We start from the raw sequence: 19,145 nt of genomic DNA, 5'->3' as shown, positions 1-19,145 counted from the left end.
CCAGGAGAAACCCAGCAGGATGGCACCTTAGTCTGATCGGCCTCAGGAATCCTGGTAGTAGTTGTTGAAGTTGATCCGCAGCAGAAAGTCTTCTAGGTGGGGCTGGTAGCCTCGGTTTACCAGCTTGGTAACCACTGGGGGGGTGCACAGCAGCTGGTCAGCTCCTGCCCACCCCCCCTCTGCCCACCCCCTCCAGCTCTGCCCCGGGGAGGCCTTACCTTTGAAGAGAAAATGGGAATAGTACTTAAAGGTACTGTAGGACTGCTGCATGAGGGCAAAGTTGGGGTGTTCTGCGCCTCGGGGTCCACTGGTTGGGCTCCAGGCCTGAGAGATAAGCTGGCTCCGGAACTTGAGCACCAGGCTGAAGATGCTGTGAATGATGTTCATGACCGGCGCGGCCTTCTCTGTCAGCAGGCCCCTAGGAGGGAGGACTGCAAGTGAGCTGCCTGAGCTGCCTGGCAGGACCTCAGGGCATGCCCAGGCTCAGCACCCCGCACCTCACCTGAAGACGGCTCTGTGTAGATACTCGGCATGAGCACGCTGGATCTCTTCAAGGTCGCCCACTGCAGCCAGTCGGGCTCTGAACTCACACCAGCTGACGTGCAGGATCTGGTTGGCGATGTAGCCCTGGATGACCTTCACAAAGTGCTGCATCTCGTGTTTGAACAGCTGCAGCTGGCGGAACTGCACAGATCTGGCCACCTGGCTCACCAAGGCTGGGGGAGGGCAAATGGTGAGCAGCAGCCCATGCCACACCCGGGTGGGCAGGCCCGGCCAGCACTCACCTGTGCGCTTGAGGTGGAAGCAGATGTCCTTCAGCGTCCACATCATGAGCTTCAGCTGCAGCAGGAAGGAGAAGATGCCACTGTACTTGCTCAGGCAGCTCTCGGTGATGACAATGTTGAGGGGCCACTCAACCTGCTCAGGAAGCTGCACTTAAGAGCCTGACCCCCAGGACAGGCCTCCCACACCCCCACAACAGGGCGCCACGCACCTTGTACCTGAGCTCCAGGCAGCTCAGCACATCTGGGGCATTGGGGGCAAACACCTCGGGCAGGTACTTGAGGGCAAAGGACAGGTTGGCCGCGTGAGGGGTGTCCCCGTGGAGGCTGTACTGCAGCGCCTTGCTCAGGATGCAGTTGAGGACCAGCGGGTTGAGGATCTCCCCCGGGGTCTGCCCGGCCCCGAGCTGCAGCAGGAAAGAGAAGCACTGTCCCCAAAGCCCACAGAGTGGCTTGGTTAATGCTGCCCGGGGCTGTCCCAATTCTGGGGTACTGGTCACCATGGGCCAGGCCCACTTCAACTCCGACCCGGGGTCACCTTCTCAAAGAGCAGGTCACTAAGGGACTGAGCGAACTCTCCATCCTCCATCAACAGGAAGTGCCGTAGCGCCTCAAAGTGCGCCTCCAGGTGAAGCTCCACAAAGAAGTAGTCCACTGCAGCTTTGTTCACCAGGGAGACACTAGCAGGAGGGGTCTGGGGTCAGAGTGGTAGGCGGAGGTGACTAGCTGGGGAGGTTGGGGGGGGGGACACAGCAGGTGCCACTCACTGGGCGGCCAGCGGCGCCGTGAGGGAGCGCTTCATGAGCACAGGCAGCGTCAGCAGCTCACTCAGCTGGACCACCGTCTCGTCCACAGCTGACTGGATCTGGGGGTCCACAGGGAGGGCGAAGGCCTGGGGAAGCACGTGGTGAACCAGGTGGGCGAGAGGCGGCTCTGCTGTGGGATACAGAATGAACTTGGCAGCTTCGGGATGTGCGGACCTACAGCTCCCTGTACCTGTCCCCGCAGCCAGTCCACTCACACAGAGACTCGTAGTTGTCTGGGTACTGCTCCAGATGATACAGCCGGGCAAGCCCTGCCAGGTAAGCCTGCTCCTCCTCCTGGCGCCTGGCCTCTGCCTCCACATCTGTGTCCACCACCTCCTCACTGCAACCTGGGCTCACTGTCTCTTCCTGAAAAAAAGGCCAACCTCAAAGAACCAGCTTCGGGGCTGGGAAGATGGCTCAGAGGTAGAGTGCTTGCCTTGCATGCATGAGGTCCTGGGTTCAATTCCTCAGCACCACATAAGCAGAAAAAGCCAAAAGTGGGGCTGACACTCAAATGGTAAGAGTGCTAGCCTTCAGCTGAAGAGCTGAGGGGACACCACGCAGACCCAGAGTTCAGGCCCCATGACCGACCAAAAAAAAAAAAAGAACCAGCTTCCTACCCAGCATGCAGTTAGCATTGTTTGGGAGCCTCACAGTGATCCTCTGTGCACTCCCAACCCTGTATGCCGTCCATCCTCACCTCTGAGTTCTTGGGCAGGTCTGGAGAGAGGTCTGCATTGCCTCCATTGCCTCCATTCTCCCCTGGGCCTAAGCAGATACAAATGGACAGCAGGGTGCATCAGGTCCCCCCTACTGGAGGGACACAAGGACAGTCAAAGCAGCCCCTCCATAAACCCCATAATGCAGCTTGGTCCTAGCTGACAAGGAGCCACAAGAGCGGCTTCACACAGCATTGCCTCCCAGGCCGAGGACACGCCCGCCCTGACCTCCAGCTTCCCTCTGACCTGGCTTTTCAGGAATGTGATCTCCCAGAACCCGGGGCTCAGCTGCAGCAGGGGGCCTGGTCTGCAAGCTGCCCTCCACACCACTTGGGCTTGAGGGGTAGAAGGCAGGCCCCACGTCTTCAGGCAGCTGTGGCCCACAGTTCAGAGCAGAGCTGTGTGTTTCCGGGGTAAGGCCAGGATTCTGGGGGGACCTGGGAGGTTTGGGCTCAGCTTCTGGAATCATGGGGCACTGAGAGTTGCACCCATGGGTGTCCTGCAGTAACTGAGGAGCCATGTCTGACACGTTCTCCCCAACCCTGATGCTGGCATCCGATGCATGTCCGTGGACGTTCCACCGTGGCCGGGCAGGAGCCACGTCTGACACGTTCTCCCCAACCCTGATGCTGGCATCCGATGCATGTCCGTGAACGCTCCACCGTGGCCGGGCAGGAGCCACGTCTGACACGTTCTCCCCAACCCTGATGCTGGCATCCGATGCATGTCCATGGACGCTCCACCGTGGCCGGGCAGGAGCCACGTCTGACACGTTCTCCCCAACCCTGATGCTGGCATCCGATGCATGTCCGTGGACGCTCCACCGTGGCCGGGCAGGAGCCACGTCTGACACGTTCTCCCCAACCCTGATGCTGGCATCCGATGCATGTCCGTGGACGCTCCACCGTGGCCGGGCAGGAGCCACGTCTGACACGTTCTCCCCAACCCTGATGCTGGCATCCGATGCATGTCCGTGGACGCTCCACCGTGGCCGGGCAGGAGCCACGTCTGACACGTTCTCCCCAACCCTGATGCTGGCATCCGATGCATGTCCGTGGACGCTCCACCGTGGCCGGGCAGGAGCCACGTCTGACACGTTCTCCCCAACCCTGATGCTGGCATCCGATGCATGTCCGTGGACGCTCCACCGTGGCCGGGCAGGAGCCACGTCTGACACGTTCTCCCCAACCCTGATGCTGGCATCCGATGCATGTCCGTGGATGTTCCACTGTGGCCGGGACAGAGCCATTCCAGAAGCACAGTCCTCTGTGGGTGCAGCAGCCTCTGCCTTTTGCTCAAGGAGCTGCTGTATAGGCTGACTACCTGCCTCAGGACTGACACATCTGAGCAGGTAAGGTAGAGGCTTCTGTGTGTTATAGGCACAGACATCCAATTTCAGTTGTGTGTGTCCTGATGGATGCTCTGTACTGCCCAAGCTACCCTGGATAGTCTGAAAGAGCCTTGGTGAAGGCAAAGTGGCCACAGTTGGCCTCAGGACAGTACTGAAATCATACTCCACTGGGGTAGTGTGCTTGCCAGTAGCTGCAGGTGCCTGCCCAGGGGCAACAGGGGTGAGGTCTGCACAGATGGTCTGCAGTGCCTCTTCCAGGAGGGGGGCTCCCGCATCTGGCATGGCCTGCTTAGACCCCGTTGCCATAGGCAAGAAATCCACGATGTTGAGGACAGCAGGAAATGGTTCAGAGCCGGAGCCCTCATCCCCGACTGCCTGAGACTCAGGGGACTGTGGGGTGTGTGCACTTGGCCTGCTTAGGCAATCCTGCTTGGCCCGCTGCTCTGTGGGAACTGATTGATGGCCACAGCCTCCATCTGGGAGCTCAGATCCTAGAGATGCGACCTGGAACACATGTTGGACCCAACGTAGCCTCCCTCCAGTCATCTACCCATATCCCAAGCCCAGCTCTGTAACTGCTGCCAATATTCAACAAGTACCAAAGGGACACAGTCATAGCACTGTCCTGCACTGTGCGGCAGCCTCTCACCTGGTCATGTGAGATGGGGAGAATACCCAGAGTCTCCTGGGGCTGACCAGCTTCCGACCTGTCTCTCAGCATCCCCTGAAATTCAAGCCAGCAGAAGACAGAGGCTTCAGAGTGAAAAGCACAGCTGACATCTGGCCTGGCCTCCACACAGCACCCTCATCCACCACCAGAAGCCATGGTGCTATAGCCCACACACAAGTGGGGCTTGAATGTGAGCCTGCGTCACAGCAAATGTCAGCATGCACCAGCTCCTCCCCATCTGTGTCAGTGCAACAGCAGAGGGAGCAACAGCTGCAGCCCCACAGCAAACCGGTAAGAACCTTGGAGCAACACAGGCACATAGGTCTGCGTGTAATTCTAAGGAGCTCAGGCACATGGTACCCAGGGAAGAGCAGACGCCCAACGCCACCACCAATACCTGGATTTGCTTCTGATCTTCTAGGAGGAAACGAAGTCGTGCACTTTCCAGGCGGTGCCTCTGGATCCTCCACAGTGCCTTTTGTTCCCGATGAGCTGCCTCTGCAGACAACTTGCTATAATGGTCAACCAGCGCCTGCCTTGAGTCACATGAAAACCAGTCACCCTGAACACTGGGGTGTTCAGCACTAAACAGAGGGGTGGCCCCGTGGCGTCCCCTCCACACACCCTGCCTCCCAGCACCAGCCTCAGCCCTGGCTAGCAGGTCTTTCTGCCCACAGACTGGGTGGTGCTGGTAAATGCCCTAATGTGACTCGGGAAATGTCTGTTGAAATATCAGGAGACTCACAAAGAGTGACGCTAAGGAAAGAGCGGGAGCTGAAGCCTCAGCCCTGAGCACCCAGGACCTGCTTTCTAAACTGCACAGTAAGTACTTCCTATCTGAAGACCAATGCAAAAAGGTACACAGAGCCCAACCAATGACAACCAAGTGACTGAACCTCCCACCTGCAGGGCTACTGGTTGGCTGACCATCACAGGCCAACGACACATTCTGCATGATTTTCTTTTTTTTTTTTTTTTTTTGGGTCCAGTAGTGGGGCCTGAACTCTGGGCCTGGGTGCTGTCCCTCAGCTCTTCAGCTCAAGGCTAGCACTCTACCACTTGAGCCACAGCGCCACTTCCGGCTTTTTTTCTTTTTGCTTATGTGGTGCTGAGGAATCGAACCCAGGGCCTCAGGCATGTAAGGCAAGCGCTCTACCACTGAGCCACCTTCCCAGCCCCTGCATGATTTTCTTGTATAAACACATCATCTACTTGTGTATCCCCACATGTTCCTAGCATGTGCTCTGCACAAGGCACACTCCTTATGTCTAAGGCTGGGACTCCTGAGTGTCTGACAGTGCCAAGCAAAAAGTGACCACCACCTCCCATTCAGAGCTTCTACTAGCCAAGCGCAGCGGCTCAGGCCTGAAATCCTAGGTACTCAGGAGGCTGAGAGCTGAAGATCATGGTTCCAAGTCAGCCACAGCAGGAAGTCCATGAGATTCTCATCTCCAATTAACCACCAAAAGCTGGAAGTAGAACTGTGGAAGTTGAGCTTTCTCAAGGCTAGTGCCTTGAGTGGAAAAAGCTAAGGAACAAGACTCAGGTTATGCCCTGTATTAGCAAGTGCAAGCCCATGTACTCACACACACATACACACTCACACACACAACTATGGTAGGTAAATGGCCTATCTTTCCCTCTTGGGCCAATAATAAGCTTACAATAGACAGCTTCTGTTTAAGGTAAACCAGAAGACAGATTCAGGACACCAAACTCACTGTGTGGGCCTTGTCTAGACTCGAGTCCAGATAAACCAACTATCGGACATTCCAAGACAGCTAGGTCTTTCCACCCTGACAAATGCTTGCAATTTTTCAAACTGAAACATAAAATAATGGGCTGGGAATAAAGCTCTGTGGTAGAGGTGTTTCCCTAGTGAGCTCTGGGCCACAAAGAGAAGAAAAGAATAGTAAAAAACCATCATCAAGATAGACCCTAGCCAGATGCCTGTGGCTCAAACTTGTAATTCAGGAGGCTGAGGATCGAGGATCATGGTTTGGAGCCAGCTCAGACAGACAAATCCAAGTGACTCTTACCTCTAATTAACCAGAAAAAAAAAAAGCCAGAACTGGAGGTATGGCTCAAATGGCTGAGTACCAGCTGTGAATGAAAAAGCCAAGTGAGCATGTAAGACGCTGAGCCCAAACCTCAGTATCAACACAAAAAACAAAAACGGAAGATTAAAGCCACACTCTAAGCCCTGATCCTCACCTGGCCTTGTTCTCTAGCTCCTCCTCCAGGGCCTTCAGTCTCTTCTCACGGTCACGGAGCTCCGGGGCAGTGCTCAGGTCATCATCCATCTCCTCCTGTCTGGCTGCCAGGAGTCGCTACATAACACACACACATACACACACACACACACACATACTTGTTCACTCCTCAGGGGGTCCAGGGGCCAGAACCACCCACTCACCCATGGGCCAGCTCACCCACCTCCTGGGACTTCACAAACTGTTCCTTCAGCCGCTGAAACTGCTCCCGCTTCCGAGCATCAAGGGCCATCTGCTCAGACACCTGGCGGTCTGCATGGGGAGGGCAGGAGCACAGTGGCGAGGTGCCCCTGAGGTGGTCCCCAGACCACAAGGCGGGAAGCCAGACTTACCACTTAGGTCTCTCAACACCCTGGATGCGGCTTCCCGAGCATGGACAATTAGTTCTTGCTTGGCAATTTCCATACGTAATTCCTGCAGAACAAGCAAACCTTCCCAATTCTTTGTCCTCTCTCCTAGGCTAGTCTAGAAAGGGGCTAGTGCCTGGAACACTCTGCTGTTTCATGTTACAATACATCAACACCTGCACAGACTGGAGTTAGCAGGTGTTGCATTCTACAGGCTATCAGGCAAGGGCAGACAGACCTCTGGCCTGTAGTGATGAGGCGGCTCTGGCAATCTGACTGGAGCTGAGGCCCTGATTGTGTGTCCTACAGGAGGGTATCTAGGGAGTCAGAGGGGCTTCTGGGCTCAACCTCCCGAGTCTACCCCCTGCTGGGTTCCCCCATTGGGCACCAGACCAGGAAGTTTCCCTGGGACATGGTTTATGACCCATCTCCCCCCCCCCGCCCCAGAGCCCACTGAGAAACGTGGCTCTACTCCAGGTACATCAGCCCTTCTAAGTAGAGGTCGTGCAGAGGCCACTCCAGTGCAGAGACCCACCCGACTGGTCTGTCCACAGCTACAGTACCCCAGGGAAGACTCAGTGAGGCAACCACCATGTCAGCAAAACCTGAAATGCAGGCCCACAGCCCACCAAACCCAAGAGGGAACAGAACCCCACCCCCTGCCCGGGCACCAGACTCACTCTGACCTTGCTTAACACACAGCCAAGCACCACTAGTGGCCCCACCAAGACCCACCACTAGGACCACCATGTTCCATGTCCCACATCCCACACCCAGCCACCAGCCTGGGACCAGGAGGCAGCAAAGGAAGTTCTGAGCCCCACAGCCAAGCACCTTCTCCTCCTTGCTGATAGAGTTGTAGCGGGCCACCCTCTCCATTCGCCCAACATAGACAGCACAGTCCTTCTCAATCTCCTTCAATTCCTTGAGGGAGAAAATCACCGAGATGCGAGGTACAGGGACATCAGACCAACAGAGGTAGTGCTGCCAAAGAGAGAGAGCTGCGGTGAGCAGCACAGAGGGCCAGAGACAAGAGGAACAAGACTGGGCACTGCTGTGTTTTAGCAATGCCTACTGACAGTCACACTATTTCCTCAGGAAATTCACTGCTAAACCTACAAGCAGCGACTCCTCCAGTGTCTCCAAAGAGCAAGTCTCCCACTTGGGACACTACAGGCAGGCCCCACCATGCATACCCATCCAAGGACACCATGTGCGTGCGTGCATACATGCATGTGTGTGTGTGTATATGCTAAAGGCTAGCAGACTCCCACAGATGGCCCTCCCAAAGGGAGTGAAGATCCGGTGAAATTGCCTGTCTCCCATGCAGAGGAAGCATGGCTACAGATACACTAGTATTGACCCATCAGAGGCCATCCCTGGACAGCGCTGGCCTCCCACAGCCCCTCCCTGAGGCACCTGTGTGGCTGGGAAACCTCACCCGGGGACAGCAGAGCTTCAGCAGGTTGATGGTCTTCCCGCAGATGTACACGTCGTGAGCAATGTGCTTCAGAAACACGGGGACACAGTCTTCTGCTTCTTTGGAAATGAGCACGTAGCCATGGGTCCAGTAGAATTTGTCTAACGTGGGACAACACTGATGACCTGTGGCTCTATGAGCCTGACCTCAGGTCTATGGGTGCAGAGACCCAGCACAGGCAACCTGCTGCAACCTACCTCTGCAGCCCAGGTACTCGTGGTTCACCTGGATCATGAACTCCCCACAAACATCTCTGAAAACCCCACTGTACACCCAGTCATGGATGAACCTGCCACAGACAAGGTGAGCAATGTGGTGAGAAGCTCAGAGTAGGCATGGCTAACCGCAAGTGGGTGGGCAGTGGGTAGGAACAGACAGGCACCACAGCCAGACACCGGTGAGTAGGGCAAGGGAATGCACGCCATCAAGTGTCCATATATCCAGGCCAGTGCCAGGTTTGAGGATCCTCCCTCCTCCCCCACGGTGTGTAGGAGCCCAGGCTGGCCTGCAGTGCCACTCACTGTGTGTAGGGGGCGCAGCTGGTCTTCAGCAGGGCTAGCAGCACAGGGTAGTGCTCATTGCTGCAGTTGTCCAGTGCTTCCTGGTAGAGGTAGGACAGCAACTTCACTCCCTGCAGACAGACAGATGGGAGAGGGATTCATGCACAGCACTCATGTGCTCCACACTCCACCAAGCTGAGCAGCAGGCCTGGGGCCACGCTCAGCCCCACCCGTTCCCCCTCCCCCAGTCAGGGGCCACCACAAAGCTAGACGACTCACAGTGGGGAACGCAGCCCTGGTCTCCCCTCCAGTGGTCCCCGGGAGGGCAGTGCCAACACCACACAGCTCAGCTAGGTACCTAGACACAGAGGTTGATAAGACCAGGCTCCAGCCAGGATCGGACCAGACAAGGGAAATCTTTATGCTCCCTTAAGGGACTAGAAGCAAAGGAGCAGCTCACATGATAGAGTACCAGCCATGAGCAAGAAGTGGAGTTAAGAGGCCCATAGTTCAAGCCCCAGTACCAGCACACACAAAAAATAAATACCACCTGCACCCATCAAACTAGTTCTGAACTTCCTGCCAGATCCCACAATGGTACAGCGCCCGTGCCATCCCCCACACGACACCCGGCCCCCTCACCACTCGGGCCAAATCTGTGGCTCCACCTGAAACCCTTTCCTGCCTGGTTGGCATGGCCACCCTCTCTGGTCTGGATGACCGCACTTCCTCATGAGCCTGACCCTTTCCACCCCGCTGCACTCTGCTCCGCAATCCCCACTCTCACAGACCCGCTGTGCCTGGCACTGTCTCCAGCTCCCCACACAGCTCCTGCTGCACCCTTCTCCCCATCCATCTCCCGTATGCCTGCTGGAGGCCACAAAAGAGTGCCCTGTCTCTGGGGCCACTGACGTGGGCAAACAGCAGACACACCACATGGCATCCAGCACTTGGAGACCAGATGCCCCAAGGGCTCCTTCTGGGTCCTTCCTGCCAGGAAACAGAGCTGGATCTTCACTGCCTTCAGACTCCCCAAAGCCCCGTGTCAGGGCTCACCTGAGCTGCCTGCCTAGTTTCTTGAAGAGAAAGCCGATGCTGAGGAGGCTCAAGGTAGGTGGCGTGGAGAGGACACAGGCCCGGTAATACTGCAGGTACCGTCTCAAGCCACTGGTGAAGGCCTGTGGACAAGAGGCAGACGGGCAGGAGGAGGGCAGCAGGAGCCCTGCAAGGGCTTAGCCAGCCTAGAGGACAGCAGTGCTCCCATGCCGCAGAGACTGACAGCTCCATTCTGCAAGCAGTGGGCACCTGTGGGTTAAGCCCAAGCAGCAGACAAGAACCACGGTTCCTGCCCTTGTCCTGGCTCTGCAGGACCTCATTCCGTGTATAGCAGCACAGCACTTCACATCTCACAGACAGGGTCACTTGTGACAAACCGTGGTCCGCCCACTCCAGACTCGCCTCTCCTGTTGTGTGGCATGTGCCAAGTGACCAGGAAGGAACACAGCCCCTGTCCCTAAGACCCCTTGCTCATTTTTTGTTGTTGGTCATGGTGGTCATGGGGCTTGAACGCTGGGCCTAGCCACTGTCCCTGAGCTCTTCAGCTCAAGGTTAGTGCTCTACCACTTGAGCCACAGAGCCACTTCCAGCCTTTTTTATGTATGTGGTGCTGAGGAATCGAACCCAGGGCCTCATGCATGCAAGGCAAGCGCTCTACTACTGAGCTACCTTCCCAGCCCCCCCTGCTCATTCTTTATGGCCGCCAGCCTGGTCCCCTTGGAGCTTCCACTCACCTGAAAGGTCTCCACCACAGCCCCTGCCTCACCCTAGCCTGTGAGTCTAAATCCTGACCCCAGACTGTCACTACTACCCGACAACCCTGCCACAGTTCAGAGCTGGAAGGGGACCGTGCAGACCGGCTCCTCATGTTCACCACTCCCTGGCTACACCCAAAAAACCCATAGAATTCCACCAGCATATAAACAAGCTGCAGACCCTGCAACTAAACAGGAGTCCCTAGAGGCCTGGCTCAGAACCCAGGGTACTTGGAAGACGGACTAGTCAGGACAGAAGCCCACTGCTGGGAGCTGACAGAGCCCAGGAGCCCAGGGAAAGTAAATGGCTTTGCCTCACAGTAAGTTCCTTCCTTCCAGCACTGGCACACCTGTCTCCTTGCGCCCTTGGCCCAGAGTCCAGTGGAGTGATGGTGAGAGACGCGACTCAGGGGCTCCTCTGCAGCCCCTCTCCAGATGGACGCACTGCTACTTCCTCCTATGACCTCCCTTCCACAAACAGACCCTCCTTTTGATTGGAGAAGGACCCAACCAAACCAAACAATACCAAAGTTAACTGTCATTCACCCTACTCCTGAGATTGGGGCCTAGAGTTCTAGAACAAGACCTCTGAGGTTCTCTTTTCCCAGTTCCCATGAAGACGTACCTGGAACACGAGGCCTCTGCTGCACATGGAGCCCTGGACAGGCTGCAGAGAAAAGTGGCTCAGGCGCATGTAGTGGGTCCCGTACTCGGCTATCTGGGACAGGATGCTGCAGATGCTCTCGGGTGAGGTGCCTGCCACGTGGACACCCTGCTCCACCACAAAGGCCTGAGTTGGCTGTGGGTGCCAAGATAACTGTTTGTTTTGTTGTTCAAGACAGGGTTTCTCCCCTCTGTACAGTATGTTCACAAAAAATTAAAATTTAAATTAAAAAAAAAAAGACAGGTTTTCTATATGTAGTCCAGGTTGGCCTTGAACTCATGTGATCTGTGATCTTCCTGGCTCAACCTGCTCACTTCACTGCAGCTCATCCTACATGGCCCCCTCCCCCATGTGCTCTGGCTGGTCCTGTGTCAGCCAGCAAGTGCTTCTCACCTGGCAGAGGGAAAATGTGGCAGAAACAACTCCCAGAAGGACGTTCAGTGAATCCTTTACCAGCTCGCTCTCCTTCACTAGCACAGGCCTTGGGGCCTGAAGAAGGCCCCCACTGAGCACCTGCAGCTCCCCTTGGCGGAGTCTGCAGAGCCTGTCGAAGGCTTCCCTGCCTGCCTCTGTGAGGTAGGGCTCTTCTCTGTGGCCAGGAGGACTGCGAGGAGACAGAACAGAAGGTGGTCAAAAGGGGCTGTGGAAACCCTAGCCCTGAGCAGCCCACATGTGAAAATGAACAAAGTGAAGTTAAGTCAAATCAGGCAGTGGCTCATACCAGCAAAAAGCATGGCTGGAGGTAGGGCTCAAATGGTAGGGTACCAGCCAAGTTCAAACCCCAGTTACAGCAGAAAAAAGGAAAGTGAAGAGTGACAACTTACAAACTCTAAGATACGTGTCGTGTACCAGCATACTTTCCAGCCCCAGCTGGCATCAGCCAGGCTCAGCACAGATGCAATCAACTCTATCAGGCATGTGACTTGAGTCTCCAACCAGCCCAGCTCTGGGAGTACACGGACAGGCCCTGTTTAAACTCCCTGCTCAGAGCTCACCACAAGAATTTAAATTCAAAGAAGACCAAAAGATCTGCCAAATGAACTGCAACTGCAGCCTTAGACTAAATACCTGTGATGTCAGGAGTTCTGTCATCAGGTTACGATCAAAATGGACAGCAAAGTAACCAAGGGCGGTGAACTCAGACTTAGCAGACTCCTGGTCCTGAGCAAGGAACATGATCTTTGCCTCCATAAGGCCCTTGGATAGCTGCAGAAGCTATCTAGTCTACGGCACACTAGTGTCTCTGGTAGAAAACTCAGTGACCCTACCCCTCCTCAGAGCTCATTTGAACACGAGCGCAACCTTCTCACAGAGAAGCAGGGCTCCACCTCCAGGCAGTCTACAGGTCTGCACTTCCCCATAGCTCTTCAGGGTGGTCCATTCTGATCTCTGCCTTACAGCTGCTCCCTGGGTCCAGTTCTCCAGGACACAGCTTGGTACAGCCTGCCTAGCCAGCCTGGCCCCACTCTCCTACTCACATGGACTGTCGACAGTCTCAGTGAGCTTTGTCACAGTGAACTCCAGATGTGCCTGCCCAATCTAGAACCAGCAGTTAAAACAGCCCATGAAAGCCAGGTGCTAGCAGCTCACACCTGTAATACTTGAGGAGGCTAAGATCTGAGAATCACAGTTCTAAGTCAGTCAGGGCAGGAAAGTCTCTGAGGCTATTATTTCCAATTAACCACCTAAAAACCAGAAGTGGAGCTATCACTCAAAGTGGTAGAGAGCTAACCTTGAGCAATAAAGAACAGGGGCAGTGCTCATGCCGAGTTCAAGCTCCATAACTGACATACTAACACACTGACTGACACACACACACACACACACACACACACACACACACACTCAAAACAATAACATCAACAACAACAACAACTCCAAAGAGATATTAAGCTGGCTGGGGGCAGGGGGGGGGGGGGGGAACATGTGGAAGAAGGGAGGAAATACTGGGCTTAAACTCAGAACTCCCCTGCTTGCTAGGCTGGTATTCTACCACTAGAACCTCAGCTCTAGCCCCTCACTTCATCTGAAGAGCCAGTGGCAGAGGTGAGCATCTGTGGTACCAGCAACTTGGGAGGCTAAAGCAGGAGGATCATGTGATTTCAAAAGCTGTGGCCAGCCTGGGCAACATAGCAGATCTTGTCACAAACAATGGGGCTGGGAACGTGGCTTAGTGCTGGAGTGCTTGCCTTGCATGCATGAAGCCCTGAGTTTGATTCCTCAGTACCACATACACAGAAAAAGCCACAAATGCTGCTAGCCTTAGCAAAAGAAGCTCTGGGACAGAGCCCAGGTCCCGAGTTCAAGCCCCAGGACTGGCAAAACAACAACACATAACAAGACTCACTTTGGAACATCAGTCCTCCTGAAGTGAAACACAGCCAGGTGTTCCTTACTATGAAAGCTGTAGTCAGAGTGACCCTTAGTACTGGAACTCATGATCAGTCCCTTAGGGGCTGGGAAGTGGCTCAGTGGTAGAGCACTCGCCTCGCATGCATGAGGCCCTGGGTTCGATTCCTCAGCACCACATAAGCAGAAAGAAAAAAGCCGGAAGTGACTCAAGTGGTGGAGCGCTAGCCTTGAGCTGAAGAGTTGAGGGACAGCGCCCAGGCCCAGAGTTCAGGCCCCACGACCGACAAAAAAAAAAAAAAAAGAGTGTCCCTTAGTACTAGAGCTCATGGTCAGAGTGACCCTTAGTACTAAAGCTCTAGAGTCATTTCTGTGCTGCCAGGGGCCCTTGAGAAGATGAAGTACATCAGGACATGGTAAAGACACTTTCACACCCATGTTCACTGCTGCACTATTCACAATGGCCAAGTATGGAAACAGCCCAGATGCCCTACAAAGGATGGCATCAAGAAAATGTGGTGCAGGGCTGGGAAGGTGGCTCAGTGGTAGAGCTCTTACCTTGCATGCATGAGGCCCTGGGTTTGATTCCTCAGTACCACATAAGCAAAAAGAAAAAAGCTGGAAGTGGCGCTGTGACTCAAGTGGTAGAGCGCTAGCCTTGAGCTGAAGAGCTGAGGGACAGCGCCCAGGCCCAGAGTTCAGGCCCCACGACCGGACCCAAAAAAAAAAAAAAACAACAACAAAGAAAATGTGGTGCCCATTGCTAACATATACATAATAGAATCATACTCATCCATTAGAAATAATAGTTGTAGGGAAATAGATGGACCTAGAAAAAAATCATGTTAAGTGAAGGAAGCCAGGCTCAGAGACAAATGGCAAGTTTTCTTGGTAAACTGGGAGGAAAGGAGTTATACTGTCCAAAAAGAAAAGTACTCATTACCTGACTTCCATAACTAGCCACTCTGTATATCACCCTTTTCTTTTTTATTCTTTTCCAGTACTGGGGCTTGAACTCAGGGCCTGGGTGCTGTCCCTGAGCTTCTTTTGCTCAAAGCTAGCACTCTACCATTTGAGCCACAGCACTACTTCGGCTTTTTTCTGTTTATGTGATGCTGAGGAATTGAACCCAGAGCTTCATACATGCCAGGCAAGCACTCTACCACTAAGCCACATTCCCTCTGTGTATCACCTTTATAATAACAATAAAAAAATGCTTAAGTTTCTGCGACTGTCAGCATTACCAAAGAAGCATGAAGGAAGCCAGCAGTACCCATGGGATCTCAATGGAGGCTGATGACCAGACCTAGGAGAAGTACAACTGCTGGGCAGTGCACTGCACACAGAGGTGGTTAAAACTGCCTCCAATCATGTGCTCCATCCAGGAGGCCCTGCAGGACTCTGGAGGCTACCTCAGGCAGAAAGGACAGTCCTGACTGATTCTGTAATTCAGTGCTCCCTCACTGGAGTTCCAGACTCACCAGCACAAGGGTATGAAGAGGGCTTTATGGCCAAATCTTTGGAAAATGCATATTCTCTACTCCCATGCTAACAGAACACTTCAGAGGGCCCAGGGTTCAGAGTGCTCTGACCTCAGACACACCCAGGGTATGAATGAAAACTCAAGCTGCCAGTGCCAACTGGAGGAAAGACTAAACTTCCAATATCCCATAGCACCACTCTGATGGCTTCTTGGCACGGAGGCTCCTTGGCCAGGGAGCACTGACCACACGACTGGCCAGGTTGCCTTGACACCTAGCTAGTAATCTTGGTAGAAGGACATACGTACTGCTTTGGCTGGCAAGTGTGCCCTACAGGTGACTGGCAGAGTGGGGCCCTTGTTTCCCTCTGCATCTGTCACCTCCCTACATCAGACAATGTGGACACTAACTTGACTCCTCAACACTGCCTGGGATCAGTAAGCAATGTCAATGTCCACAGCACAATTGAAGCCATAACATGACAGTGGGCAAGGAATTTAAAGGGAGAGGAAAACCTTACCATCCGATTCTCTCCCAGCACCTCCGCTTGCTGGCCTCATATGTGAGGGCAACTTCCCATAGGTCCACATCTGGGGTCATGCTTGGTTCAGACTGGGAATCAGGAGTCAAATTGGATGCTGACTGGAACCCTTCATCTTCCCACTGATCCATGCTCTGAGGGACCTGGGGACCGCAGGAAGGAAAAAACCACTACCTATTCATTTGTGTCTATATTTATCCAAGTGTGACAAAACTCCAGGAACTTTATCCACATATTTCTATTTGTTCATCAGACCTAACAGAATGCTGATTTTACTTTTCTCTAGTATATATGTACTAAATACACAATCTCTCCTCCTACCCCCCAAACCAATAAATGGTTTAAGTAATTGACTAAAGTTACCCACTAAGCCGGGCACCAATGGCTCACACCTCTGTAATCCTAGCTACTCAGGAGCCTGAAATCTGAGGATAATGGTTCAAAGCCAGCCCAGGCAGGAAAGTCCAATAAACTACTCAGGAAAAGCCAGAAATGGCAATGTGGCTCAAGTGGTAGAGCACTGGCCTTAAGCAGAGGCTCAGGGACGTGCCCAGGCCCTGAGTTCAAGCCCCAATGCCAGAAAAAATAAAGTTCCCCACTAAAGTTATCAATTTCCAGCCATATATGGTACAAAGCTATCATTTTCAAACTTTACGTCACATATAGCCTCAACATATAACTACGAAATGTCTTTGACTTAGAAATTCCTTTTTCTGTTTTTTGAGTTTTGTGTGGGATTTTTTGGTTTTCTTTTGGTGCCAGTACTGGAAATTACTGTGGCACTTGGCTTGAAAACTCCATTTTGGAGAAACCAGTATAGAAAATTATACTAGGGGCTGGGAAGGTGGCTCAGTGGTAGAGCGCTTGCCTTGCATGCATGAGGCCCTGGGTTCGATTCCTCAGCACCACATAAGCAAAACGAAAAAAGCTGGAAGTGGTAGAGCACTAGCCTTGAGCTGAAGAGCTGAGGGACAGCGCCCAGGCCCAGAGTTTGGGCCCCACGACTGGACCCCCAAAAAAAAAAAAAAGAGAGAGAGAGAAAATTATACTAAACCTTGTAGGGCACCAGTAGCTCCTACCTGTAATCCTAGCTACTCAGAAGGCTGAGATCTGAGGATCATGGTTCAAAACCAGCCCAGGCAGGAAAGTCTGTGAGACTCTTATCTCCAACTTAACCACTAGAAAGCCAAAAGTGGAGCTGTGGCCCTGAGATCAAGTCCCAGGACTGGCACCAAAACATCCATATACATAGAAGTATACATATATATACACATACATGTATTTATCTCCCAGAAAAACCTACACAGATTTACTGTAGCATTATTTACATAATCAAAGTCCTAGGGCTTGAATTCAGGGCCTGGGCACTGTCCCTGAGCCTCTCTGTGCTCAAGGCTAGTGCTCTACCACCTGAGCCACAGCACCACTTCTGGTTTTTTGTTTTTTTTTCCTGTTTATGTGGTACTGAGGAATGAAACCCAGGGCCTCATGCATGCAAGGCAAGCATTCTACCACTAAGCCACATTCCCAGCCCCTCAAAGCCTCCTTTTAAGGAGGCTTGCAAAGCAATAAAATACAAAAGTAAGTCTACTCAATAACTTGGGGAAAAATACTCATGCTACAAATGAAAAAGTATAACAAATTGTACATATGTCACAAACAAATGTTTCTGCTGCATGTGAAACAGAACTTATTTCATTTTAATTAAATTTAATAGCTCTAGGGGTAGACTTAACGTACCCTGTTAGGTAAAAGATGGAAAGCAATGCCTAGAATCCTAGCTACTCAGGAGGCTGAGATCCAGAAGACTGAAGTTCAAAACCCAGCCCAGCCACAAAAGTTCATGAAACTGTCTGCAGAAGGACTGGAAGTATGACTCAAGTGGTAGAGAATCAGCCAAGCAAGAAAGCCCAGCCAGTGAGAAAGCACAAGGCTGAGTTCAAGTTCAACAACACCAAAACATAAGAAAGAGGAAGAAGGAAAGAAAGAGGGGTTAGGAAGGTGGCTCAATGGTAGAGTGCATGCCTTGCATGCATGAAGCCCTACGTTCAATTCCTCAGCACCACATAAACAGAAAAAGCGGAAAGTAACACTGTGGCTCAAGTGGTAGAGTGCTAGCCTTGTGCCCAGGCCCAGAGTTCAAGCCCCACAACTGACCAAAAAGAGGGGGGTGGGAGGAGAAAGAAAGAAAAAAGCAAGCAGCAAGCTATTCTTCCTTGCCACAGAGCATGAGGACTAGAGCACTAGTAAGCCCGCTCCAGCAGTTCTGCCTCATGACAGGTTGCCATGGTAGATAAGACACCTAATGACCTGGACTTGAGCTACTCAGCCTTTACTATGATACAAGGAAAGTCAAATACCATCTTCCAAATCCCAGACTATACCTTAATGGCCAGTCCAGAGAGGTCTGCGCTGTCTGGCACTGGGGGCAGGTCTAGTCTCACATCCATGTCGTAAGTTCGGCAGTGAACCAGGGCACCAAAAAGTGAGACCCGAGTGTCTCTTTCAAACTTGTCACCACAAGGGTCACCAAAAGAGAAGTGCCCCATGGTGGGCAGATGGGTTCCTGGAGCAGCCTCCATCATCTGAAGTGTTTCCTGGATCATGTTCTGACACAAATACCCTTCTCTGGAGATCAGAGACCGAACATCCATCTCAAGCACACTCAGGTCACAGCAATCATAGCCGCTGTAGGGAACGTTTCTACCTGCATGCTTCTTGAAGTAGTCTCGTTTCCTGCGCAGTATCTGAGGAGGGCCGCTGCCAGCCAGCTGAACCAGGAGTTCCAACACCGACCCCACCTCCACAAACGGACAGCCAGGGGCTGCCTGCAGCTCCTCCATGAGCTCCTCCAAGCGGTCTGCCTCGGGGCCCAGGCCACCCACCCTCAAGTCAAAGGACATCATGAGGACCTTGTTTTTCACTGGGAGTTTCGGCAGGTTGGGCCGCAGCTGACGAGTGTCCTCTTGAAAGAGGTCTGCGAAAAGGGCATTGTAGGCCACCTTCTTGAGGGTCTGCTTCGCCCTCTTCCGGTCCACGCTGCGCAGGCCGGGGCGGGCCCGGGTGACCGGCAAGAGGGCTTCGCACAGATCGTCGAAGAGTTGAGTGATGCCGGCCATGCTCGCCTTCCCTGCCCGGGCCGCCGGAGCGGGCAACGTCCACCGGGGACGCCTCACCCCGCGGCCTGCGGTTCTGGGCCGCGGTCGGAGGCCCGCGGCGGCGGCGGCGGCGGCGGCGGGGCAGGGGGAAGCACGCCGCGCCCTCCCCGCCGCGGCGACCCCGGAGTGGACCCGGTCTCTCGGACTCCGCGTCCGCCTCAGGTCTGCAGCCCGTGAGCGCTCCGGGTCACCGGCCGAGGCGTGCCCGCCAGC

At 53.8% G+C, this 19,145-nt stretch overlaps 1 protein-coding gene across 1 annotated transcript; it reads right to left on the bottom strand.

Moving 5' to 3' along the window:
- Positions 1–29: 29 nt before the first annotated feature.
- On the bottom strand, positions 30–18,942 carry Tubgcp6 (tubulin gamma complex associated protein 6). The gene is made up of 25 exons (XM_042698023.1): positions 18,159–18,942; positions 15,754–15,917; positions 11,797–12,007; positions 11,365–11,538; positions 9,985–10,106; positions 9,208–9,286; positions 8,950–9,059; positions 8,626–8,717; positions 8,390–8,529; positions 7,783–7,932; positions 6,934–7,015; positions 6,765–6,853; positions 6,543–6,658; positions 4,726–4,864; positions 4,308–4,382; positions 2,554–4,162; positions 2,289–2,356; positions 1,804–1,954; positions 1,550–1,718; positions 1,321–1,462; positions 995–1,189; positions 786–918; positions 503–716; positions 219–418; positions 30–134 (listed from the first exon to the last, which is right to left on the bottom strand). The coding sequence occupies exons 1-25, from the start codon at positions 18,891–18,893 to the stop codon at positions 43–45; spliced, it is 5,451 nt and encodes a 1,816-aa protein (XP_042553957.1). The 5' UTR covers positions 18,894–18,942; the 3' UTR covers positions 30–42.
- Positions 18,943–19,145: the final 203 nt, after the last annotated feature.

This window comes from Dipodomys spectabilis, unplaced genomic scaffold (assembly GCF_019054845.1).
Source record: "Dipodomys spectabilis isolate Male_0828 unplaced genomic scaffold, ASM1905484v1 ptg000230l, whole genome shotgun sequence".
Taxonomy (NCBI): Eukaryota; Metazoa; Chordata; class Mammalia; order Rodentia; family Heteromyidae; genus Dipodomys; species Dipodomys spectabilis.
This window is presented reverse-complemented; position numbering and strand designations above follow the sequence as displayed.